Genomic DNA, 26,420 nt, shown 5'->3' on the forward strand with positions numbered 1-26,420 from the left:
GAGCACAGCAGTGGGACCCATTGCCTTATCCCCCCAGGCACCTGTGATCTTCCTGAAATCCCAGAAACAAGGATGTTTGGAGTGATGTGGGCTTGGGGTTCTGGGGGCCTCCATCTCACATGGCCGGAGCTGGGTCGGGGAAGCCGGGAACCAGGGACTATTCCAGCAGTTTCCTTTTGTTCTGAGACCCACAGCCGCTGGGAGACTCCAGCCCTGGCCACATAGGATGCCCCCCCACAGCCCCTCTTCCTCCACGCTAGAGCCCCCACCCAGCCCTTTCCACCACAAAGGGAACCTCACATCAGGCCCATTACAGCTGGGCAGACTGAGGTTGGCCCTCGCCCTAGGAGTTGGCAGGGGGCAGAGGTGAGGATAGGGTCCCCTCCGGATTTTCAGAAATCAATAAAAGAGCTGTTCCCCAGGGGTGAGGGATGCTTGCCTGGAAACACAAGGCCTCCTTGTCCGCAGCAGCCTGTCTGAGCCTCTGGTCCCCATTCTGAGTTCACAGATGCAGACAGACTAACAGACACACACTCCCACCTCCTAAGGGCAGGCCCCCAGAGCAGGCACTGGGATGGGGGTGGGGGCAGGATCACTGTGCACTTTGGAAGGGACCAGGATTCTGTCCCCAAAGCTGATTAACTCCTCCTCTCCAGGACTCACCCAGCCCAGGAACCCTGCCTCTGTGCTCAGTTTCCTCCAGCCCTGGGGTCACCGTCTGGACTCCCCCGAAAGGTCTGTCTCACCCCCTCCCAGGCTATCCCCTCTCAGCCTCCCTCTCTTCGTGGGCCCTGAGCCTCTGTACCCTCTGGCCTGGCCGGTGCAGTTTACAGCATTCCACAGACAGCGCAGAGGCTAGAGAGGAAGGGAGTGAGTGGGCCCAGCCAGGCTCTCAGGACCAGGAAACCATTCCCGGAGTCGCTCCCCTCTGGCTCCAAGGCTCCAGGGCTAGCAGGAAGGTGACCCTGGGGCCAGCAGGGAGCCGGGACACAGGAGCCCTGGCTCCAGGGGTCTCTGACCTGCTGTGCAGCTCTTCCCTCCCCAGGTTCCAGGTACCCAGGAGCAGGACCGGATGGTCAAGGCCAGCAAGGAGGGCCTCCCAGTGGCAGCTCCTTGGGGGCCGTGGCCCTTCTTTGGGCCCCTGGGAAGCCCCCAGCTTAGCTGAGCTTGGTTCTTCCTCTCATCTGCCAGTGGTTCCTCCTCCCCTCCACTCTTCTGCCTGCGTCTCTCTGATTTCCTTCCTTCTTCTAGAAGATGATGGGTCACAGCTGGTGGAGGGAGGGATTTTAGTCTGAGGGAGCCAAAGGAGTGGCCAGGTCAGGATAGCTGTCCCAGGACAAGAGTAGGGCAGGGTGCCTGCAGGGGGATGACTGGTACAGACCCTGTGTATGGGCCTCTGTGTGTGTGTGTGTGTCCGTGCATGTGTATACCTCAGCAGACACGACCTCCCAGGACCCCCAGTCATACACCGGTTCATGGCTCTGTGCTGGGTGCTAGGGATAAAGGAAGCAACCGCGCAGCATGCAGGTGACCCCTGGTCACAACAGCGGAAGGCTTGGGCACAGGGAGGAAGGGAGCCAGTCACTGGGTTTTGGGGGACCCCCAGGCCCTGCCTCAGGAGGCCGTGTGGTGTCCCTTCAGTGATGAGGATGGTAACTCTCAAACAAAAGCTGACATTTAAAGGGGCTGACGTGCACAGCGTGGCTGAAGGGCTTTATGAGTCCACTTACAACCCATGCATTTCCTTTTTGGAGCCTTGAGGTAGAGGGAGGGACTGCTATGACACCCCCCCTGACAGTTGAGGAAACTGAGGTAGAGCTGTGCTCAGTTGCTGCTTACCCAAACTCACACAGCTGATGAAGGCAGAGCCCATTTGAGGGGAGCCTTCTTGACCTTCTGTTTTGGGGTGGGGACCCTGCCGTCCCTACAGCGAAGAGACAGGGAGTTCCCAGGTAGATGCGGGAAGCGACCTGGTGACCCATCACCGGTGCTCCTGGCAGTGAGAAGGCAGCAGGGAACTGAGGCAGAGTAGGGGATGGGTGCTTCTGTCCCAGCCCCTCCCCCCAGCTTCTCCCAGGGTGTTACCATACAGGGAAGCTGCCTCCCAAGGATTTGCAGCCTCCAAAGAGGAGAGCAAGAGCCACCCGGGGGCTATGGGCTTCTGGAAGCTTCGATTGCCTCCAGCCCACCCTCCACAGCCCACGACAGGAGTGGTTAGCTCTTGTACGCACCCTGGCTGCTCCCAGCCCAGCCAGGGCTCCAGGCACACGGGGCCTCAGCATGGGGGGCTCAGGAGCCAGGCTGGGAGGGAGACACCCTGATGGAACTGCCTTGGAGAGGGGCATAGCGAAGTCGGGGAGGGAAGGGAGAGTGGGGCTGGCGGGGAGGGGAAGGTGGACAGCTCAGGCCCACAGGGAGGCACCCATCCCTCTACTGGGCTGCTCCTCAAAGAGATGTTTAGGGTAGCCTCAGCCTTGGGTGGGGACGTCCTCCGCGGACCAGCCTATATGACATCCTTGTCGTATAAGAAAGACAGACGCATCTCTGCATGATGAGGAGAGCCTCGGGCTGGGCGTAATCCCCTGCTGGCTCTCTGGCCGGCATCTTCGTGCAAGACCCAAACTGTTTCCCAAGACGTGGAGGCCCTGTCCTAGCAGATCGGGCAGGGCAGTGTTCGGGGCCCACCGGGCCCAGCTGTCATTTCCCCTTTACTCAGCGGACCTCTGCCTGGTCCAGAACCCACCAGACTCCCCACACACATGGCACCTGCCCGCGCCTAGGTCACCCAGGTGGCACGCAGGGCAGGGACTATCTGCTTCTCCCCAGTGAGGCCCAGAGAAGGGAAGACACGGGCCGGAGGTCACACAGCAGGCCACTGGCTGGTCTGCCTGAGCTGGATTCCAGGGCCCCCCAAAACGTACTCCTTCCAGCCTCGTGCTGCTTTTGAGCTCCCTGGGACGCTCTGCTCCGCGCACCTATCATCTCTGTACTTGTCCTTTTTAACTTAACAGACACTGACAGAAGACTGCTGTGAGCTAAACAATACATCAAGTGCTAGAGAAAAGCAGGTCGGCCCTTCCCTCCTCAGAATGAAATATCCAATAAGTGTTGAATGAATAAACGAATGCACGCTGGGCACGGACGCTGTACCAGCAATTTGCTTATTTAGTCACAACAACGTCAGGAAATGGGTTCTAGGATCCTCGTTTTATAGGTGTGGAAATTGAGGCCCAGAGAGGTTAAGTAACTTACCTAAGGTCACACAGCGAGGAAGCGTCAAAGCTGGGATCTGAGTGTGAGTTTGTGTGGCTCCCCAACCACACGGGTTCTTTCTTTCTTTTCTTCTCTTTTTTTCCCCAATTTCCTTTAAAAAAAAATCTTGGAACGGCTTCAAACACTTTCCTTCATTTTTTTAATGACATTTATTGTTTCCTTTCTTATTTTACAAGCAATGCGTGCTCATTGCAGACAACTGGAAAATACATCAAAGCCTAAAGTAAAAAAATAACAATCACCGAGAATCCCCGCCCCCCAGATATAACCACCATTAGCATTCTGATGTCTTTCCTCCCAGGGTCTATATCTTTTTATGTAAAATTGGTATCACACCATAGAGTCAGTTTTATACCCTTCTTTGTTTAATTCAAACTATTTTGTGAGCATTTTCCCTTCTGAGTCAATATTTTCTTTTTTTGAAAACTAGACCTGTAATGGCTGCACACATCCGTTCTTAAGCATCTGCTTTTATTTAACCAAACCCTGCTTTTGGACACTTAGGTGTTTCTAATTTTTTACTGAGAAACATAACATTGCAGTGAATATCTTTTTACATAAATCTTTGAGCTAATGTCTACACACGGGATTCCCAAAGGGGAGCCACTGGGTCAAGGAGCATGAACGGTGTCAAGGTCTTTAAAGCATATTTTGAAAGTGCTCTCTAGGAAATTGTCTCGTGTACCCTCTGACCGTAGGATGTGTGGATGCCCCCATTCCTTACAGCCCTTGCTAATACTGGTATCACTAATTTAAAACACAAAAACCGAAAAAACCTTCCTCAAGACAGGTTTTGTCCAAGCAAGGCACCCCCTCTCCATGGTACCTGGTATACTGGTTCATGATTCCCCATTTTGCTGATGGGGAAACGGGGCCTCAGAAATGGCAGGCTTGCCCCGGTGAGATCTAACCCATTAGCCAAGGAAGAGCAGAACTGGAAGCTGGGCACCCCTCTTCCTGGCCAGAGCCATCTTCCAGGCACCCTCAGAGGGAAAATTCCTCCCCTGAAGCTCTCCTGGGCCAGAGAGGTTTCCCCTGAAGTCCCAACCCTGCTATGGGCCTAGAGGTTTGAGCTTGACCTGGGGCGGGGGGTGGTTTCACTGTGCAAAGCCCATCCCTGGCCCCTTGACAGCGGACGCATGGACCCTGGGATCCTGGCCATCTGCAGCAACCGTGTCTCTTGCTGCATCTCGTTCATTCCTTCATCCATTCATAGATTTGGTGCTTGTGTGTGCCAGGCCCTGTTCTAGACTCTGGGTCCTTCATCATCCGCTGTCAGCAGCGCCAAATTACGCCGTACAAGCCACAGCCTTCAGCATCTCCCAACCCTTCCAGCCTAGCGCTGTGTTTTCCAGACCCTGTGATAACAAGGCCTGGGGGGATGCTTGCTAAACATACAGATCGTCGGATCTCTGCCCTGGCAATGAGGATGGTGTTAAGCCCAGGTCCAGCCCTAGAGTCGGTTTGCGCTTGTTTTGTTTGCTCCTGCTGAGTCTGACGTTCAGGCAAGTTCGGGAGCAAGTGCCGAAGGGTCCCCTGACACTGACATCTGGTGTGGCACACACACGCGCACACACACAGGTGAGTAACCAAGCCCGCTCCCAGCACAGCCCAGCGCCCTCGGGCCCTGCTGACACCCTGCTTGGTCCCTCAGCCTCAAACTCACCAAAGCTAATGACAATCTTTTTTTTTTTTTTTTTCTGATTTGCCAGTGATTAGTTTTAATTTTGGGACAATTAGAGGTAGAAGCAGGAGGCATCTGATCTTGATTAGATAGAAGCAGGGAGATGGCCAGAGGCACCCCCCACCCCCCTGCCGTCTCCGGCCTGCCTGGCTCTAGCCTCCAATCGGTTTGGGGGGGAAAGGGCAGGGCCTGGCCTGTGCGCCTGGAGAGAAAGTGAGAAGGTTTCCTAGGGGTGCCCAGAGGACCCCACTGTGCTCCCAGACACAACAGCCAGCTGAGATGAGAAGGGAGGGCCTCTGTCCAGCCACTGGCCCTGCACAGGTGCCCCAGGCCTCATAAGACGGTAGAATCGAGATTCGTTAACCTAGTATCTGCCCATACCTGAGTCCAGCTGGAAAGACAAAAGCATAACTAAGCAGGTGCCTCCTGATATTCGGTGTGGCCTGAGAGATCTCTGCACAGGTGAAGGGGCGCGTGGGCCTGCCTGCGGGGAGCATTCCCAGGAGTGACAGGTGAAACAGTTTGGTGATCATTTGCGTGTCACACACACCAGAGCCGAGCTCCAGGTCGGTCAGAGCCCAAGCTGGACAGAGCCAAGCAGTAGGGAAGCACAATCCAGGTGGCCATGGTGAGAGGCAGTGCCAGGACCAGGCACAGAAGGATGAGGGGACCCCACACCTCATCTCCTGCCCTCTTCTCTTGGGTGCTGGTGGGTCCAGTCCAATGCCCTTGGACACAGGGCCAGTGAAGCCTCTATTCATGCCATCATGTCTTTCTGGAACAAGAAAGGAACGATGAAGGCCACTGCCTCTCAGGGGAGCATAACCCAGAAGCAGTCCTGGGTTGGTGCTCCCCAAGGGGCTGGGCGGGGAGGGATGGGAGTGCAGGCTGTGGCACCCACAGACACCCCCCTCTGAGACACCCCGCTGTGAAGAGCTGGGTGTACCTTCCGGGGTCAGCTCAGCAGGAAAGGGTCACATGCTAGGTGTGGTGTCAGGAAGGGGCTGGGAGTGGCTTGGCCGCCATCCTTATCCCTGTGCACTCTCCCAGTCCATCTTCGTCCCCAGTACGGTGTCTCCACTCCCTACTGGGGAGACTGAGGCTGTGAGGGGCACACATAGCCAATCCCCTGTCTGCTTGGGCAGCCCTCGCACAGCACCACAGGCTGGGGGGCTAAAACGACAGACTCTTGCTTCTCAGTGCTGGAGCTGGAAGTCCGAGGCCAGAGAGTCAGTGGGGAGGACTACTCCTGGGCCTCCCTCCTTACCCTGCAGTGGGCCGCCTTCTCCCTGCGTCTTCCCGCGGCCTTCCCTCTGGGTGTCTGTGTCTTGATCCCGTCTGCTGGTAAGGACACCAGTCGTACTGGATTGGGGCCCACCCTAATGACCTCATGTTACTCTCATCACCTCTCTGCAGGCCATGTCTCCAAACACAGCCACGTTCTGAGCTCCTGGGGGGTCAGGCCTTTCATGAATGAGTTGGGGTGGAGGGGTCACAATTTAACTCATAACACCCCTCATGTGCCCGAGAGGATGTGTAGAAGCCCTTTCTGTGAGGAGAGGATCCCCGGGGCCAGGCCCAAATGCCTCAGGAGGCCCGAGGCTGTGTACACAGAGAAGAGCCCGGCTGCCGCTCCGGCGGGGAGGCCGCTCCGAGGGGAGCCGAGGCGGGACAGGAAGACAGGGTCAAGCCTGGTCCTCGGGGCGAGCGGGCCCAGAACATGAGAGCAGGAAGTAGAGGTCTGGAGGGCAAGTGATCTGGGGAGCAGGGAGAGGGGCCAAGCCTGAAGACCAGCTAGGGGCTGCCTCGTGAGGGAGGGGCAGGTGTGCGCCAGCCCGTGGGAGCAGCTGCCCCTCTGTTGGGGGTCCAGGCTGTCCACCACTCACACCCCTACAGCACCTCTCGCCCCCCCCACCCTGACCACCCCCAACCTCAGATCTGTGTAGATCTTCTCCTCCCCCACCCGCGGTCCTTCAGGAAACCGTCCAGCGGCTCTTCCGTCCTCAGGCTGGGCCTGCTCCACGCCAAGATGCAGGCCAGCGTGCACACTTGCACACACACACACACACACACACAAGCGTGAACACACCTTCCCACAGAGCATCCCTGAAAACCTGATCTGTCTGCCGACGGCTCCACAGGTCTCCCCTTTGGCCCCCGCCACCCCCAGAACACTTCCAGAGCCTCTCCCACAGCCCTGGGGAAACCGAGGCCCAGAAAGATAGAGCAACTTCTTCAGGCTGCAGAGTCAGTGAGCCCAGGAGAGTAGGGGTTAGTGCTGGAGTCTCAGAAGCACTCACCGCCCCCACAGAGGAGGCTCAGGGCCCCGGAGGGTAGAATGACTCATGGTGGTGACTGGAGGGGCTGTCGTGTGTCACGACGACATAAATACAAACACTGTAGCGCCCTAATACTGTCTTTTCTGGCTCCCCCGTCTGAAAGCAAGCTGTTGTTTTTTTTTTTTTTTTTAACACAGGTGGCTCCCCCTTTCAGAAACTCAGCCTCCTTATCCGCTGCTGCCCAGTGCCGGGACCCCTCCCCCTCAGTGCCACCCAGTGTCCCCTCGGCTGCTGCAGGAGACACTCCTACCCCACATGGCACCCCAGTCCGTGGGCAGCTCCTTCCGAGAACTCCTCATTCACCAAAAATCCACTGAGGGCAAAGGGATGCATGCAAACATGGTCTCCAGTCCCCTCCTCCATGCCCCCATCTGCTGCCCATCTGGTGGCTTCTGCCCCCGCTGTGCCTCCCAGGGGTCCAGATGGCCCACAGGGAGCTTGGGACAGTGAGAGGGTCAGAGGGGACTAAGTGCCACTTAGCGGCGTCTGGGATCTCCCAGGGATGGTAAGCAAGGCAGGGGCAGTGGTTATGATCTCTGCAGCCCCACCCAGCCTGGAGCACTTACAGCTGTGGCAGCTGCCCTTCCACAACCCCAGCGGGACAGGCATGGCCACCCTTCCCCATCCCAGCCCTGGCCATCCCGCCACCCAGATCAGTGCCCTCCTCCACCCCCTTGGCCTCTTAGCTACTCTCAGCATCCCTTTGAGGGGGCCGATATCACCCCCTCAATTTTAGATGTGGGAACCAAGGCCCAACATGGGAAGTAATTTGCCAGCGAGTGTCACAGGGAGAAACTTGAACTTGAGTCTTGAAATCTTTGTTTGCCTGCTTCTCGCTGCTTCCAAGGCAATTGGCTGGCTCCTTGTGCCCTGGCTCAGATTGTTGTCCCGGACCCCAAATGCGTGACTTGGGCCAGACTCCCAACGATGGCGAGGATCAGAGACTCCTGGAGTAACTGTGTGGCAGGGATTCCTGCCAGGAAGGCTCTCCCCATCTCTCCAGGCATCTTCCTGTCCTCCTCTTGAACTCAGCTACCCACCTCTAGCCCACCAATGGCAGCCAGCTTACCCCACAGGGTGCAGAGCATCCAGGGGGAAAGGTGGCCCAGGAACAGAGTTCTCCTGGGAATGGAAGAAGCAGTCTGGTGGTTAAAGCATGGGCCGCACCCCCATGGGCCGTTTCCCCAGCTGGTCCCAAGGACCACTCAGAGAAAGCCCTGAGCAGGTGCATGAGACCAGGTGCCACTCCTCTTAGAGCACCTGACTCCAAGGGCCTATGCCCTGCCCCAAGCCAAATGCTTCTTTTTCTGAATGAGAAAATTAAACCACAGATTTAAAAAAAAAAAATGGGACTTAAACACCAGAGTCTCCAGAGCTGGGAATTTTTAGTCCATTGCCTTTATGAGGAATTGGCCGGGAAGGTTTGTAGAACTGTCAAGGTTTCTTTGACGGTGTTAAAATGACAAATGTGCATAAACTTCAAGTAACTACTATAGCGTTGATTGGGAGTCTCCTTACGACGCGGGTCCCCACCAGTCAGCCACACTTTGTGGAAGGCTTGCTCAGTGCACAGCTTCATAGATAACTAACTTCCACACAAGACAAGATGAGAGGTTCCCTCAGAGAAGGAACATCCCAGGAATTGAGGTCATATCTTGGAGGACTTCACGGAGGAGGTGGCATTGGTGCTGGACCGTGGAGGAAGATTCCTATCTGGATGTGTGCAGTTAGCAAAGGAGCGAATTTGACTTAGAGGGCATGGCAGGAGCCAAGGAGGCGAGTGCTAAAGCCAAAAGTTGTCCAGTCACGTTGGCAGTGGGAACTTGGGGGGAACAGTGGAGAAAGGGGAGCCTGAAACCCCATTGTAGAGGGTCACAGTCCGGCTCAAGGTGAGTTTAGATTTTGTTTTGTAAGCAAAAGGGAGAGATTCTTTCCTAATATTTACAGACAGCGGCATGGCATTGCATAATTTACAGAGTGCTTTCTTACTTGATTCTCGAAAACAGAACAGTGACAGCACCACATCCTTCAAGATCAGCTTTGTTATTATTACCCTGATTTTAAATATGAGGAAAGTGACTCAGGAGTCCATGGCAAGATCCAGAACTGCTTCTCAAACCTCGAACCCCCACAAGTTGGTCCTTCCTATTCCTTGACAGTGTCCAACAGGAGTTGGGCCGGTGGTGAGGGGCCAACAAGCTCCCATCTGTGTCCAAGACGAGCACATCACTCTGCTGCTGTGCAGGGAGGGGATGCCGGGGAGACGACTACGGGGAGAGGGGAGACCCAGTCATGCCATGTATTGTTGTCCTAGCAACAGCATCCAGGCCAGAACTGGGGCAGGGTTCTGGGGTTGGAGGACGGGGGCAGCTTGGGACACACGCCAGAGTCAACAAGCGGAATTGCTAGAATTTGGCAGGGTCCTGCACGAATGTGGGGACCAGAGACGTCAGACCCAAGGCCCACGTTGTGTTTGGGAGACTGGGGTCAAATTCCCTGAGTGTATAGCGCGTGGGGGGAGGGAGTAGTGGGAAATAAGGGATCTCCGGGGGCCCTGCACCCTCTTAGGCAGTTGGGGCAGGAACGGGCTTGGCTTTGAGAGTCAGGTGGCCCCGGGTTCAAATTTTACTCCTGGCTCCTGTCGCTCAGGTGACTTGGGTAAGTTGCTTAAGCATTCCACACCTTGACCTGTGAGATACAAGAACAGGCTCTCAAAAAAGAGAAATTATTTATAGAAAACAGATCAAATCCAAGGAGGTGGTAGAATACCTAGCTGGGAGGGTCCATCTGAGCATCAAACAGGCCAATGCCTGCGGAGTGCTGAGCAGCTTGTGACCCCCAGGGCCTTCCCAGGGCCACACTCTGCTCGCAGCCCTTTGTGCACACTACTGGTAAATCTTCACAACCACATTTCCAGGCAGAAGTCCATTTTATCCTCATTTTACAGGTGAGGATGCCAGGGGAGAAAGTCTTCGAAGCTTCACCATGATTTGCACTGCTATCAGGCCTACCCCTGCCCCCATGCTGGGGCAAAAGAGGCAGTGGTGAAGTGGGGGGCGGGGGTTGGAGCTGACGCCCCCCACGGGGTGGGAGGCTGGGGTGCCCAGAGGTCCCAGCCCAGCCTCCGCTGACCCCTCCGGGCTCTTGCCTCTGTCTGTCCACAGCCTCCGGCCGCTCCCACCCAGCCAGCCCCAGCCCCCCGGGGCTGCAGGCCAGCCCCGTGCTGCCGGTCAGCTACCGCCTGTCGCGGACTCGGCTGGCCTTCTTCCTGCGGGACGCGCGGCCCCCGCCGCCTGCGGTCGCCAACGGCTCCCTGCAGCGCTCGGAGCCCTTCGTGGTATTCCAGACCAAGGAGCTGCCCGTCCTCAACGTCTCCCTGGGGCCCTTCAGCACCAGCCAGGTGGTGGCCCGGGAGCTGCTGCAGCCATCCAGCACCCTGGACATCCCCGAGCGCCTGACCGTCAACTGGAAGGTGCGAGCCTTCATCGTCCGCGCCCGTGTGCCCGCCTCGCAGCCGGTGGCCCAGGTGCTGTTCTACGTGGCTGGCCGCGACTGGGACGACTTCGGCGTCACCGAGCGACTGCCCTGTGTCCGCCTGCACGCCTTCCGGGACGCCCGGGAAGTCAAGAGCTCCTGCCGCCTCAGCGGGGGCCTGGCCACCTGCCTGGTGCGGGCAGAGCTGCCCTTGGCCTGGTTCGGACCCCCTGCCCCCGCCGCGCCGCCCACCACCCGCCGCAAGTCTCCGGACGGGCTAGACCCCGAGGCCACGGGGGAGAGTCAGCAGGCCGAGCTCTACTACACCCTCCATGCCCCCGACGCGTCGGGCGGCTGCGGGGGCGCACGCCGGGGAGCCGGGCCGGGGACCGGTGCCCGTGCCGAGAGCCCCACCCAGCACCCACTCCTGCGCATCGGGAGCATCAGCCTGTTCCGCCCGCCCCCCAGGAGGGCCCTGCAGGAGCACCGGCTGGACAGCAACCTGATGATCCGCCTGCCGGATCGGCCCCTCAAGCCTGGGGAGGTGCTCAGCATTCTCCTCTACCTGGCCCCCAACTCCTCCTCTCCCTCCAGCCCCAGCGTGGAGCATTTCACACTCAGGTAGGGGGCTGGTGGGTTTCTGCCTTCCCTTCAGAGGTCAAGTGCATAGCTCTCTGCCTTGGAGGGTGAACCCCTGCCTGCCTGCCTGGCCAGCATCCTAATCCCACCTCTTCCATTTATCGCTTGAGCAACTTCAGGAAGATGCCTTACTTACTTGAGTCTCAGTGTTTTCACTGGCTTAATGACAGCAAAAATTTCTGCCTGACCTCTGACCTCTGTAGCTCAGGGAAACGGTCAAGGAGAAATGTCAGTTTTCACAAGCATAGGTATCAAGAATGATAGAATGGGGTTGGAAGGGCCCATAGATGTTAGCTGGTGCAACTCTCCCATTTTACAAATGAGGAGACCGAGGCCAAAGAGAAGAAATGGAGATCAAAGAGCAGCCCATTGACTGGGAGCCAAAAGATGAACAGTAGTCTGTCCATGTGTCAGAATATTTACCCAATCCTGGAGTTGGGAGAAAAAATTTTCAGGAGTCCCAGCCTTTTCTACACCCTGAACAGGATACAGTTCACAAACTCAGAAATACTTTAAGTCGGCCTTATCAAGGGCCCCACCAAAATATCTCCCCCGCCCCAGGCATTATGCATAGGACCCAAAACATTGCCATTAAACTCCAACTTCTTTGAGTTAAGTTTTGCCCTCTCTCCTGAGGGTACCACCTTAAAGTTCAGATATTCCTGAGAGGGAATAGACCTGATTTATTGATACCTGAATGTGAATATGATTTAAATCAGTCATCACAGATCTTGGGCTGCATTAATAGGAGTAGAACATGTAGAATTCAGGAGGTGGTCACTGCTCTTCTTTAGTCAGTATTAATCAGAGCACAGCTGAAGTATTTCATATAGGCCACAATGCCCACGTGTTTAGTGTCCAGAGGAGGGTGACTAGACCTAGTTGCAAGGGTTGAACTCTAACTGCAAGGGTTAACTTGAAACTATGGCAAAAAGTAACAAAGAAGACTCAGGGAACACCTGCTCCCCTCCCACTGTCTAAGGAACTGTTACAATTGAGATGAAGGAGAGTTGTTCTCTCTTGCAGGGCAGAACCCATGACTGTTATACTTCAGCTAAATGTAGGAAAGGGGTTTCTAGTCCTTAGGGGCTTTCTAAGAATGGAATGGGATGTGTGCAGTAGTGAGTTTCCTATCACTGAGGTATGCAAGTAGAGGTTTGATAAAAACTTGGCAGAGAGATATTGTAGAAGCGATTGAAGCCTCTACGGAGGGTTGGAGGTTTCAGCTACATGATACCAGATTCCCCAGGTTCATCTCCAGCATTGAGTCCAGGATAATTTACTGGGGTGAATTACTCACCTGTTCCCCCTACTCCCAGCCCCATCCTGGGGTTGGGGGGCGGGATTGGCCCAGGTAGGCAGTCACTGGGCCCTAGGCTGACCGTCTCCCTGTCCTTTTTTCCACTTTGTCCCAGGGTGAAGGCCAAGAAGGGTGTGACCCTTCTGGGCACCAAGTCACGGAGCGGCCAGTGGCACGTGACCTCGGAGCTGCTGACTGGGGCAAAGCACTCAACAGCCACCGTGGATGTGGCCTGGGCCCAGGGCACCCCGCTGCCCCCCTGGTAAGTACCTCTGCCCACTTCCTTGCTGGACGGCACCAAGAAGGGGTGGGGAGACCCTTGATGGAGGAAGCCAGGCTGGCAGAAGGGCCGGTGCTCTGGTGCTGGGGACTCTAGGTCCAGGCTGGGGCACCAGGGGTGGCCGGAGAAGGCTCGAAGGCCCCAGCAGGCAGGATGCCAAGGAGGGCTGGGGGGCCCACCAGGGGTTTCAGAGCTTCTGGGCCGCTCGCAGCCCTTCCTCCCGGGCTCTGCTTCCCACCCTGACCCTACAGGGAAGGCCAGGGGCCACTGGAGATCCTGCAGCTGGACTTTGAGATGGAGAACTTCACCAGCCAGTCGGTCAAGCGGAGAATCATGTGGCACGTCGACTACCGCGGCCACAGCGCCCTGCCTGACCTGGAGCGGGCGGTCACCGAACTGACGGTCATCCAGCGGGATGTGCAGGCCATCCTGCCCCTGGCCATGGTGAGCGGGGCGGTGGCCGGGTCCGTGGACGCATGTGTCTGTCATGGGTGCCTGTGTGTGACCAGCATGTGCCCGGCTGAGCATGTGTATGGATCAGTGCATGTGTACGCAGGGGCCTGTGCCCAAGTGTGTGACTGTGTCCTGCACCCAGGCGTGCCTGTGAGTGGAGGGGTGTGTGCGTGTGTGTGCGCACGCACACGCACACGCTCACTGGAAGCAGGCGGCGCTCTGTGCCTGGCACTGGAATAGGACTGCAGATGCTCAGGGAGCCAGAGGTGGGAAAAGTCACCCGTGGAGAGGCCACTCAGGAGAGGCTTCCTGGAGGAGGGGGTCATGCAGTTGAGCCTTGAAGGACAGGTGGAAGGAAGGGCTCATACAATCAGAGATGGTGAGGAGGGTGCTCTAGGCAGGGATCCCATGGGCAAAGGTGTGGGGATGGGAATGGGAGTAGTCTGTCCTAAGGTACAGTGCATGTGGGAAGGGTGCCATGGGGTGGTGAGGCTAGAGTGATCATCTGCAAACAGCCCAGGGCACCTGCAATGGCAAGGCAGATGTGTTGGATGTGACTCTGAGAGGCATATAAGTTTTCAAAGAGAAGGTGGTTGGGGGACCGGGGAAGGGCTATTTCATGGCACCAGAGGGAGGTAGACCAGAAGGCTACAGCAGGAGGCCAAGCGAGCAGAGCATCTGAGAAGATGAGTGAGACTGGACAGCTGCACCTCTGCACATATGTGTGCAGGAGTCCCCAGGGGAAGGCCGTGCAACCGAGGGGTAGGGTAGTCAGGAGCCTGGGCTTGGCTGGCGTGTCCTGGGAGAGTGGAGGAACACAAGTGCCCCTCGCTCAGCAGGGCCCCACCCTCCCTGCAGGACACCGAAATCATCAACACGGCTATCCTGACGGGCAGGACGGTGGCCATCCCAGTCAAGGTCATCGCCATCGAGGTGACTGGTCTCGTCCTAGATGTCTCTGCCCTAGTGGAATGTGAATCTGACAATGAGGACATCATCAAGGTGGGTCTCCTAGAGATGGGGGCCCCCTGGGAAAAGGGCATCAGACCTTCAGGGGGAGCAGAAACCCAAGCCAGAGGGGAATTCGCATCCCAAGCAGCTCCCCGTGGCAGGCAAGAGGAGGAGAAACTAGGGGGTGGGGGGGTGGCAGGAATAGCTTCAGGCATCCGTGGCTAGTGGGGGTGAAGAAAAGCCCTGGGTACTGCTGGTCCTGGAGGGCTTCCTGCAGGAATATGAAAGAGACCATCTGGCGGGCAGAGGGGAGAAGGCAGACAGCCTGAGCTCAATCCAACACAGCAAGTGATGGCTGAGCCCCTGCCTGGACAGACACTGGGCAAGGCAACAAGGGTGGGAAGGGGGCCTCTTGAGGACATGCCCTGAACCCAGTGCTGGTGCCCGAATGGAGGAGATTCAACTCAGAGATGAAGCCCCAGAAGCATATGAGTTAAGCCAGGAGTGAAGGTTATATAAGGAAGGACCTGCTCAGGGCACACACCCCCTCCCAAATCCTCCAACTCCTACAGGCCCCTCCCACAGCTCTTTTCCCAGAGACCCACTCCGGGCCCCAGGTCCTCACAGCCCGACAAACAGGACAGCCGTTGACTCAAGGGACCCACCTAGTTTGCCACCTCCTCAGGAGGGCCTCCAGATTTACCCCTTCCGACAGCAGTCACAGGCAGTGGGACAGGCAGTGACGCAGGAGAGTGGCAGTCCTGGTGTCGGTGTGGTGGGTGAGCTGTTTATTGGGCCAGCCTCCAGCAGGTGCCCAAATCAGATGATCAGGAAAGGGAATCTGTTCCCTGAGCCTGTAAATAGCTCAGGCTGAAGGAGAGCAGGAGGAGTGGGCCGTGGGTGTCCTTCTCCCTCTGGCTAACTGGGGCTGGAGTGTGTATGTTCTGTCTCTCCACACTCTGCCCCAGATCCCTCCAGGTATGGGGAGCTGGAGCCTCACCTCATCCCTCCCGCATCCAGGAAGAATGACCCCTCACCCCGAATGAGCCAGAGCAGATGGCTTGGTGCCTGGGGAGTAGAAACCTTGCCCAGGCCCGTGGGACTTTCCAGGGCTGTCAGGCTGGGACAGGAGAAAAAACGGACCTGCTTGCAAAGGCCCTCATCCTGCCTCTGTCCCCCAGGCTCTGCCACTCCGGCTGCAGAGTGGACCAGAACAAAGACTTGACTGCTTAGATACCAAAGGGAATTCACAAAGATTCGAAATGGAATTTGTTTCCACTCTCGATGGAATACACACAGGTTCTTTATGGAGTTTGCCAGCACTCAGAGTGGAATTTGCCAGGCTTCAGATGGAGTTCTCTGCCTTCTGAAGTGGGAAATGAGCATTTCTGGTGGGGCTGCTGTCCCACGTCCCACCACCCCCACCTGAGATGATTAAGGGAGCTAGCAGGAGTTTGCGAACAGCCAGGGGCTCATGAGAGATGAGCCAGAGTCCTGGCACCCTCCCTGGCCCCCAGCAGAGTCTTCAGAATGTCATGAGCCCACCAGCCACATGATCAGATCCTCCCCAAATGTGAGAGTGTGCACCCATGGGCGTGTACCAGCAGGAACACCTCAACGCATTGCACATGAGATTTACTCCAGAGTGTGCCAGGTACATACTGGGCACACTTGACGTATACACCCACCCACATCTGTCCTGCGGACTGGCACAGGTGTCCTCCGAGATGTGTTCAGCAGGCACGTGCCCACCCAAGGAACCTCTAGGAATGTAATTCGGGGTCCTGGTGGGCACGCATTTGTACAAGCTGCACCCACTGTCTGTCCTGATTTTTCCTCTCTCCATCCCCTACCTCCACCCCTGGCTAGAACAGTCCCTGCCTCAGAAATTAACCAGCTGCTTAATTTCCAGTGGCCACAGGGTCAGGGGGGCCATGGGGGAATCATGAGTTCAGGACACATCCCTCTCTACCGTGGAGTACGCCACCAAAAGACACCCACGCCCAGGGCACAAGCAGTCATGTTGGGAAGGGGAGCCAGCCTGGGGGGCCCTCAGCCTTAAGGCTCCTCTGAGGTGTGGTCTGCCCCATCAGAAGCAACCTCCTATAAAGGCAGGTGCATGTTCACCCCTTGCCAGGGAGCAAAAACCTCCTGTAGTAGCCACTGAGAGATGATCTGTGAAGAAATAATGGGAACAGGGACACCCGAAGCTGACACCTCCCTCTTTCCCCCTCCCCAGGTATCCAGCAGCTGCGACTATGTGTTTGTGAGTGGAAAGGAGTCGCGCGGGTCCATGAACGCCAGGGTCACCTTCCGCTATGACATCCTCAATGCCCCTCTGGAAATGACAGTCTGGGTCCCCAAGCTGCCCCTACACATCGAGCTCTCGGATGCACGCCTCAGCCAAGTGAAGGGCTGGAGGGTGCCTATTCTCCCCGACCGGAGGTACAGCCCTTCTACACACTGGATACTCGGGATACTCACAGGTGGACACGGCCCTGGCATGGGGTCTGATCCACGTATGTGTATAAGGCCCCTGTTGTACACAGGCTGCTGGTCTGTTAGGCAGTCAACAAACATTAACTGAGCAGTTACTGTGTGCCAGGCACTGATGGGTGTTTGAGACATGGGGTGAGTGTGACCAGTGCCTGACCCAGCCAAGGTCTGGGTCCAGCAGGAAGGCTGTCCTGTACATGCCACAAGACATGGTGGACACAGGAAGCCCTCTGTGTGGGGAATCAAGGGGCACAGAGGAGAGAACCACCTCTTCCTCTAGGGTAAGTCAAGGCAGGCTTCCTGGAAGAGGTGACTCTTGGCTAAGTTTTAAAGAATGAGTGGAAAGGAGATGGCTGGGAAGACAGGGTGAGAGAGCAGCCAGGCCAAACCTGTATGTGGGTGCCTCAGCCTGTGAACGCCAAGGGCACACTCTTGTGTACCAACCCAGCCATGCAGTGACTCACACCAGGAGCCCTCGCTGGGGGGCACCTCATGCACCTGAGTGTGCATCTCAGGGGCATGTACTCCATTCGCCCCTCACTGCTGCTGGAGGGAAGAGCCGGCAGGGCAGAGGGAGGAAGAGGGATGGGCAGCAAAGTGGGGAGGGACTGGGCTGGGGGAGAAGTGGTGGCCAAGGAAGAGCTGGGCTCAGTTCAATTATGCAGAGATCAGGAAGAGCCAAGCCGTGTGGATCAGAGCCTCTCAAACTTGAACGTGCACGTGGTTGCCCAAGGAGCCAGTTAAAGTGCCAATTCTGACCCAGTGGGTTTGGGAGGGGGACTGTGATTCTGCCCTGGGACCAGCTCCTGGGCTGGCTTTAAGTTCACGAGGGCATAGTGAACTGTGAAGTGAGATAGGCTGGGTTTAAATCCTGATTACCGTTTCCTAGCTGGGCAACCTTGGACTACTTAACACAACCTCTCTGTGCGCCCCATTTCTTCGTCTGCAAAATGGGCACGTTAGCATGTACCTCAGCATGGAGGATGGGTTAGCCCAGGTGAGAGAGCCCTCTGTGGATGGATATTCTGGTTTCTTTTCCACAGCAGTAGCAAAACGCCAACCATGTCCTTGGCTTGCTCTCTCCAGAGCATGCTCTCCGGACCACGAATCTCCTGGCTTTAGCATCTTCGGCAACCTGGATAAGCTGAATTTCCCGATTCATCCAGTCCTGCCTCCCTTTTGCTTACTGGTGCTTGGCTCAGTTTACCTCTTTCCTCTTGGGTTTTCCTGTAAGCAGCAGGAGGAACCAGGCCACACATTCCACACGCTGCTTGGAAATCTCAGCCAAATCTCCAAGTTCATCCCTTCCAAGTTCTGTTCGCACCCAGCTGTAAGGGCACCCCCAGCCGAGCAGTCTGGCGCTCTGAGCAAGGAGTGCCTTCGCCCCAGTTTAGAGCGGAGAACAGGGCCAGGCGTGTGCTCAGTCCTGAGAAAGAGACTGCGCTTCTCAGGGTCCGACGCCGCTGATTTCCAGGCATGGGTGAAGACCTGCAAAGCCGAGGGTGCCAAGGGAGGGGCAGGAAGTTACCTTTCTGGGACAGAAAAGGCTGGGGACACCTGGCTCCCAGCTGGTCAGAGACAGAAGGAGTGGGGCCGGGGTCGGGAGCCAGGGCGGAGCCCGCAGCCCGCACGGGTGAGGGAGTGACTTGTGCAGGTCAGAGGCCGGTGAGGGGCCCTGACCCCCGGCCTCCCCACTCCAGGTCAGCCCGGGAGAGTGAGGACGAGGACGACGAGGAGGAGGAGCGGCGGCCGAGCGCCAGCCGCGGCTGCACCTTGCAGTACCAGCACGCGACTCTGCAGGTCTTCACGCAGTTCCACACAACATCGTCCGAGGGCGCCGACCAGGTGGTCCCCATGCTGGGCCCGGACTGGCTGGTGGAGGTCACCGACCTGGTCAGCGACTTCATGAGGGTGGGGGACCCCCGAGTGGCACGCATGGTTGACAGCAGCACGCTAGCGGGCCTGGAGCCGGGCACCACCCCCTTCAAGGTAGGCACAGGGGCACTGCGCGGGCAGAGAACACAGACGTCCCAGGAGGGACAGGGATTCTGTCCCTGGGATCAACCCCGGCAGGCCCCCAAAACACACTCACTGCCCCGCGCCCTGCTCCCCCCACCTCCTGAAACCCCACCGTCAGAGGTTAAGATCCTCTCACTTCTCCTTGGAGGACAATCTCCCTGCAAGCCCCAGCGACCTTTACCAACCCCATATGGCTCGGTGTGGTCCCTGAGAGCAGGTGTGGGTGAGGAGAGGGGGCTCAGGAAAGGGAATTTGGGGACCTAGGAACTCAAGTCTGACCCTCCTCCTCTACAGCTGGGTGCCTGGGTAGAAATCTTCCCTCTAAGAGATGGTGAATAATGTGACCCATCGGCTACAAGCCGCCTCCAGATGCATTTATCTGTAAAGTGGCTGATTCATCATTGAAACATTGGGAGCTCTCTTGTTTTTAAAGATCTAGACTTCCGGTTTTACAGACAATGAATCTGGCAACCCTGGGCCTGCATTCCCACCTGGCACTAACTGGCTGGAGTCAATACTGCATGAGCACCAGTTCTGTTTGCCACAGTCCCCACCACTCCCTTTTGTCTCCCCAAGATCAATCGCTATTTATCAGTGTGTGGGGCTATTGTTTGCCCTAGAATCTGTCCACCTCTCTCATCTGTGTTCCTGCCTGGCTCCTGCAAGCCCCTGAACCTCACTTGGCCTCTGGACCCTGGTTTCCAGCTGCAGCCCTAAAGCAGGGCCCAAGAGTCCTGCCTCCCAGCCTGCCCCCCCCACCCCCACCCTGCGCTCTGGCCCTCTCTTCCAGCAACACTGGGATTCCTTTGTGGCTGGGAATCTTGGGGATGCTGTTTTCCTGGCCTTGGCCCACCCCTGCTCCACTCTGTCTCAGGTGGTGTCCCCACTGACGGAGTCTGTGCTTGGGGAGACGCTGCTAACAGTGACGGAGGAGAAGGTCAGCATCACACAGCTGCAGGCCCAGGTGGTGGCCAGCCTCGCCCTCTCCCTGCGGCCCAGCCCAGGGAGCAGTCACACTATCCTGGCCACCACGGCTGCCCAGCAGACCCTCAGCTTCCTCAAGCAGGTAACCGGATGCCCAGCCTGCTGGCCGGGGGGTTTGCAGTGTGAAAGGATGAAGGAAATTCCAGTTTGTCCTTGTGCCATGAGTCCCCCAAATTCAGGCTTTAATGGAAGATCTGTCCACTATTGGTGCCCAGCACACCTGGCCGACTCCATCCCCCTGCCATCTGCCCAGGGAGTCCAGCCAAGATCTTGCTTCTGGCACCTGCCACCCCGAGATGTTCCCGCTGAGGGCTCCCCCTCCTGGATTCTCAGACAGCCCATCACCTCTGCCTCCACCCCTAGGAGTTACCCTCACCCATCTCTGGAGCCCCAGCTGCAGCCCCCAACAGATGCACCGGGGCACAGGACAGAGGCAGAAAGGTGACAGGCAGGAGCACAGGGAGCAAGAAGGCAGGTGTCAAACACTGAGCCAGGAGTCCCCCTGCCCCTAACTTGCTCCATGACCCCAGGCCAATCCCTTCTCTCAGGGCCCTGCTTCCTCATCTGTAGGGAAGGCAATTCTCAGAATGTTTTAACAGAGGAGAAGGCTGGGATAGGATATGTGTTCTCAGTCTCCACATGTCTAATGGGGATGATCCCAAGGTCAGGCATGGGGATATGGGGTTACTCCTGCAACAAAGGGGGCTCGAGGTCGACCCAAGGCAGAACATACGTTCAGCTTATCGAGGGGAGAAGGATGACTGGACAAGGAAAGTCTTAGGTCAGTAACATGCCCCTTACCTGCCCACAACCTCCAGAGGAGGACTTCTTGCTCCCACAGTTCTTCCTAAGCCCTGCCACCTGCCAGAACAGTCCCAGGGCTGGGAATACAGCCAGGACCCACAGTACCGCAGTCCCTGTCCTCAGAGGGCTCAGCATCTGCCCAGCATCTAGCAGGTAGGCCAGCCAGGACTAGCTCTCTGACTCCCATCCCCTTCTTTCTCCTCCAGGAAGCCCTTCTAAGTCTCTGGCTTTCCTACAGTGATGGCACCACAGCCCCCCTCTCCCTCTACAGCCCCCGGGACTATGGGCTGCTGGTGAGCAGCCTGGATGAGCGGGTGGCTACGGTGACCCAGGACCGGGCCTTCCCGCTGGTGGTGGCGGAAGCCGAGGGCGCTGGGGATCTGCTACGCGCAGAGCTCACCATCGCTGAGAGCTGCCAGAAAACCAAACGCAAGAGTGTGCTGGCCACGACCACTGTGGGCCTGCGGGTGCACTTTGGGCGGGACGAGGAGGACCCCACTTACGACTACCCGGGGCCCAGCCAGCCAGGCCCCGGCGGGGGCGAGGACGAGGCCCGGGGAGCCGGCCCCCCGGGCACAGCAATGCCAGCAGCTGAGGCCCCGGGCCCGGGCACTGCCAGCGCCGTGCCGCCCACGGAAGACTTCCTGCCGCTGCCCACCGGCTTCCTGCAGATGCCGCGCGGGCTGACGGACCTGGAGATCGGCATGTATGCGCTGCTGGGCGTCTTCTGCCTCGCCATCCTCGTCTTCCTCATCAACTGCATCGTCTTCGTGCTGCGCTACCGGCACAAGCGCATCCCGCCCGAGGGCCAGACCAGCATGGACCACTCTCACCACTGGGTGTTCCTGGGCAACGGGCAGCCCCTGCGGGTGCAGGGGGAGCTGTCTCCGCCCGCGGGTAACCCGCTGGAGACCGTGCCTGCCTGCTGCCACGGCGACCACCACAGCAGTGGCAGCTCGCAGACCAGCGTGCAGAGCCAGGTGCACGGGCGGGGCGACGGCTCCTCGGGCGGCTCGGCCCGCGACCAGGCCGAGGACCCTGCCAGCTCGCCCACCTCCAAGCGCAAGCGGGTCAAGTTTACCACCTTTACCACGCTGCCCACGGAGGAGCTGGCCTATGACTCGGTGCCCGCCGGCGAGGAGGACGAGGAGGACGAAGAGGACCTGGGTTGGGGCTGCCCGGATGTGGCGGGCACCATGCGGCCCACGGCACCCCCAGACCTGCACAATTACATGCGCAGAATCAAAGAGATCGCGTAGAGGCGCCGTCCCCCGGGGGGTGGGCTCTGTGGGGGACATGGCTGGGACCCCCGCTCACACTGACGCAGGCCGGCTGACGTGGATTTTGTACTCCCTGCCCCTGCAGCTTTGCTCCGTGCTGGGCGGCCGCCTACCCTATGGGGTCCTTCCCGCCACCTCACCCCATACCCGATTCTGCCACCCAAGGTGGAGGGCTCCTTCCTCAGGAGCTTCGAGGAGGAAAGCAATCCCGGGCCTTGTTCCACACTTTCCAGACCTCCTCCCATCTTAGACAACCCCCTGCCCCAAAAGTGAGGCATGGAGGCCAAGCTTGGGGTGAGGTGGGCCACACTGTGCCCCTGCCCCCCGTGTCCCCTGTCTTCCCCCTGTGTTGGGGGGGCTTTGGGGGGTCTTGTGTCACAAGCTGCACAAAGACTTTTCTCAAACCACTATTCAGGGATTTCTGTCCTGCAGGGTGGGGAGGCGGCGGCGGCCTGCCCTGCCAAGGATCTTGCTGTGGACAAACTATAGGTGGTGGGGGGCAGGGGGGACACTTGTAGCATCTGCTGGCTTCTGCGTGCCCCTGGTCCCTTCCCAGGACCTAGGAGCTGACCCTACAGAGGGGTCTTGGGCCAAGCCAGGCACCTTCCTGAGATCTCAGGACTCCCTCCTCTGTCCCAACTGGCTGTGGGCAGGGGCCTCAGTGGGGAGGAGCCCTGGGTCTGCCCCTCGCAAACCATACCCCAGCACTGTGGTCTGGGCAGCCCAGGGATGCCGGGTCCCCCTGCTGAGCCCACAGCGAGGTCAACACTGCGCCTTAGCCCCACCCCTCCTGCTCTGCTGACCATGCCTTCCTCTCCGCAGGGGCAGCCAGCCACCCTCCCCCCAGGAAGCGGAATCTGGTGGGAGGGGGAGAGGGTACCAGGGGACATGCTGTGGAGAACCTTGGGACAGGCCAAGGCAGCAGGGAGCCGGGTGTCTCCCCACCCCTCCCAGCCCACAGCCACTTCTCTCTCGGGTTCTACCCACCACTGTGTCTGATTTTCTTAAATAAATGGGGGTGACCAGACTGGACCGGAGCAGCAGCTCCTGGAGAAGAGAAAGTGCATAGTGCCTGGCTCTGTGTCTCACCCTGGTGCGTGCGTGCACACGCACATGCACACGCACACTCTGGACACACTAAATGACCTGAGATCAAAACGCGGCTGAGCCAGGCCACAGGCCTGCTGCCGCTCCGACATTCACATCCCTTCGGACCCTGGGGCTGAGGACATGCTGACCCAGAAAGTTCCCCCACAAAGAGGTACCTCCTTTAGGAGTTGCCCTCATTGGTTCAGGAAGGTGGGGCAAGCCTCAGGGCCTCCAGAGAAAAGCCTGGGGTGGGGTGGGGGGTGAAAAAAGATTGGTGTCCGGATTCCTTTCCACCTTCAGTCCCCCCCCCCCCCCCCGCCGCCCCCAGCAGGTCCCTTCACTCTCACACTCAGGGAGGCTTCCCTTCTCCATAGAGGAAAGCCTGGCGGAGGTGGGCGGGGGCGGGGGGGTTGTCTCTATGGCAGAGAGCCAGGCAGGAGAGAGCAAAGGCGACTGGATGGGCCTCTCCCTGTCAGGAGGACTAGAAAGGGCTAGTCCACAGCCCCTGGGCACATCTGGCATGTGTGTTTGCACAGGGCCTCCACAGCCCCGTGTTGCCACTCCCCAGCCTTGGGGTGGGTGGAGATGGGGGTGGAGACAGGAGGCCTGGCCAGAGGCAAGAGCCCAACAGGCTGCCAGGCCAGCCTCCAGGGGCCCAGCCAGGTGGCTACAGCCACCGAAATCTGTGCCTCGAGGTACCAGGGACAGGACTAGGGCTGCACTGGTACCTGCCCCAACATGCTGCCGCCCAGCATGAAAAGACGCCTGCCTTCCACAGTCATCTGCTCAACGGATCACAGCAGCCCTCGGGTTGCTGTGCGGACCAAAGCTCCCAGCACAGACCCTGCTCCTAGAGGTTCTCGGCAAATGGAGTTTCTCAGGCCTTCATGTTCAAGATCCATTGGTCTACTCAACACCTTAGGCTCCTACTGGTCACTAGGCCCTGTTGGGGAGCATGGAGGCAAAACCAGGGGCCTGTCCCATAGGAGCCCCAGCCCTGCTGGGAAGATGGACGAGTCAGCTGCCCACAGTTATCTGGAATGATTGATGCCATGTGTGATGCTTTAACCTTGGTTGGTGGGACACAAAGGTGGGAGGAGACATTCTCAAACTGAGTTTGCTAAGGACGGAGCCAAGGGCATTCTGGGAGGGGAAGTCGGTGGCATAAAGGCCCGAAGGCTGCACACCCCATGCCCTGTGCTTTTTTTTTTTTTTTTGCCATATCTCTGCACATGTTTCCTTTATTTTTCTATGCACATATTTCTGGAATAGGAGTCCCCAGTGGTGAAAGAAGCACGAAATACACATGCAAAGTTGCAGAAGCCAGAGGCAGTGTGCTGAGTTCAGCATGGACGGGGCGGGGGTGGGGGACGTCAGGTTTAGACTTGAGGTTTGGGCTACTTCCCTCTGACCCGGTGACTGGAGGAAAATTCAGGGGGGTAGGGGAACCAGTTCGGAGGATACTGCAGCAGAAGGGACAAGAACCAGGGCAGCAGGAACAGAGCTGGATGCGGAATTGCCAACTCCCTGGTCCTGAGTGGGGATGAGGGGGAAGGGGACACGAGCCGCTGCTCAACACCGAGACCTCCTGCCCAAATGAACTACAGAGACCAGGTCACTCCAGGAAACCAAGGGGATGCCGCCGTGATGGTGTCTGTCAGCCTCCACACTTTCATACACAGGGGACCCCAAAGAAGGGGACCATTGGCCCAGGGTCACCCAGAGAACTTCATTACGGAGCCAGAGCCTGGCCTGCTGCCCTGTCCTGTAATCCGTGCCCTTTCCTCTCCATTCCTCGCCCCCCACCCCTCGTCCAAATGCGAGAACTCAGAAGCAATTGCTGGAAATGGCAAGCCCTGACCCTCGTGTAGTTCAAGAGGGAGCAGGCTTGGAGGGAACGAGGCAGGACATTAAGTTAACAGCCCCTCTGGAATGGCCCTGGCACTGAACTCCTCTTTAAAAATTTGTCTTCAACCCCGAAAACGAATCGAGGGACCTTGTAAAGAATAGTTATTGACAGAGAGCTGCTCAGGGAGCACTAGGACCCCAGGCCCATGAATCAGCTTGCTAGCAAAATGAGATTTCTCAGACAGCCAGGCCTGGCAAAGGCAGAGCTGGAGGGATGGAAAAAGAACCTCGAGGCTTTGCCCACCCTGGTGCTCAGCTCCCTGCCCACCACCCTCTCCCCTGCCTGCAACCCGTCCGCACCTGCCCTGCATGTGCCTCCATGCCTGTCTTCAGCAAGTCTTTACAGGTGCCTACTAAGTGCCAGGCACGCTGCTCCCCTGAAGAGAAGGCTTCGGGAGTAGAGGGGGAGGTCTTGAAGCCAAACTGAGACGGCTGAAAATGCAACAAATGGGCCAGAGAAAGGAAACCCTCACTTGAAGGGAGGATACTTCCTAGGACAGGTCAGCAAGGACGCCTGGAGTCTGACAGTATATTTGCTATGTGACCTTCAGCCAGTCTACCACTGGCTCTGGGCCCTCATTTCCCCTTTTGGACAAATATAGAAATCACCCCTGCTAGGCAGTGTCCACTGACCTCCCTCATGAAGCCCCACTGTTTCAACACCTGTATCGCTAACAAGAGTCTAGAGAGGTAGGAATTATTACTGCCACGTTAAAGATGTAGGAACACAGAGAGGGCGAGTAACTTGCCGATGGTCTCCAGCTCGGAAGTGACCTGGTGGGCAGCTACAAAGATACCCTCTTCCTGCTGCATCCTTAAGCAACATCAGTGGTTGGAGGGGGATGAGGTTGTACAGATTTGGAGGTCGAGAGGGGCATAAGGAGGGGTCTCTAGAGATTTCATGTGTTCAGGGATGGGGGCAACCTGCGGGGCCACCACTGAAGGCACAGATCATGGATAGTGTGTGGGGACAGACGGAACAGAAGAGCACTGTGGCCTCTTTGCCAGTTAGTGAGACCATGCCTTCTCCTACTGAGAGGATTCCACCACTTTTCTCATGACACAGAGCAAATAAACAGCAGACAGCATCAGGATTCAAATCCAGAGCACAGGGTTCCAAGTTCCAGATCTTTCCACTGCCCCACACCACCCCCCACTCGGGGACCTGGAGTTCGGAGGATCATTCTTTTTTAATTTTTTATTTTTTATTTGACAGACAGAGATCACAAGTAGACAGAGAGGCAGGCAGAGAGAGAGGGTGAAGCAGGCTCCCTGCCGAGCAGAGAGCCCGACGTGGGGCTCGATCCCAGGACCCTGGGATCATGACCTAGGCTGAAGGCAGAGGCTTTAACCCACTGAGCCACCCAGACGCTCCTTGGAGGATCATTATGAGGCAGAGGTAAGAACACGGGGCTGCGAGTCCAGGGGCTTGGTGCGGGTTCTCGCT

At 57.8% G+C, this 26,420-nt stretch overlaps 1 protein-coding gene across 1 annotated transcript in view; it reads left to right on the top strand.

Annotated features, from left to right (window-relative positions):
* TMEM132E (transmembrane protein 132E) overlaps positions 1 to 21,955 on the top strand; it is a gene marked incomplete at both ends in the record, with an annotated part of 51,107 nt that extends 29,152 nt beyond the window's left edge. Inside the window, 8 exons of the mRNA XM_080826101.1 lie at positions 10,461 to 11,391; positions 12,825 to 12,971; positions 13,241 to 13,433; positions 14,301 to 14,444; positions 16,633 to 16,838; positions 18,590 to 18,878; positions 19,783 to 19,974; positions 20,903 to 21,955. Coding sequence (XP_080682227.1) covers positions 10,461 to 11,391; positions 12,825 to 12,971; positions 13,241 to 13,433; positions 14,301 to 14,444; positions 16,633 to 16,838; positions 18,590 to 18,878; positions 19,783 to 19,974; positions 20,903 to 21,955 — 3,155 coding nt within the window. The remainder of the gene's footprint in view (positions 1 to 10,460; positions 11,392 to 12,824; positions 12,972 to 13,240; positions 13,434 to 14,300; positions 14,445 to 16,632; positions 16,839 to 18,589; positions 18,879 to 19,782; positions 19,975 to 20,902) is intronic.
* Positions 21,956 to 26,420: the final 4,465 nt, after the last annotated feature.

Source organism: Martes martes (assembly GCF_963455335.1).
Source record: "Martes martes genome assembly, chromosome: 16".
In the NCBI taxonomy this organism is placed as follows: Eukaryota; Metazoa; Chordata; class Mammalia; order Carnivora; family Mustelidae; genus Martes; species Martes martes.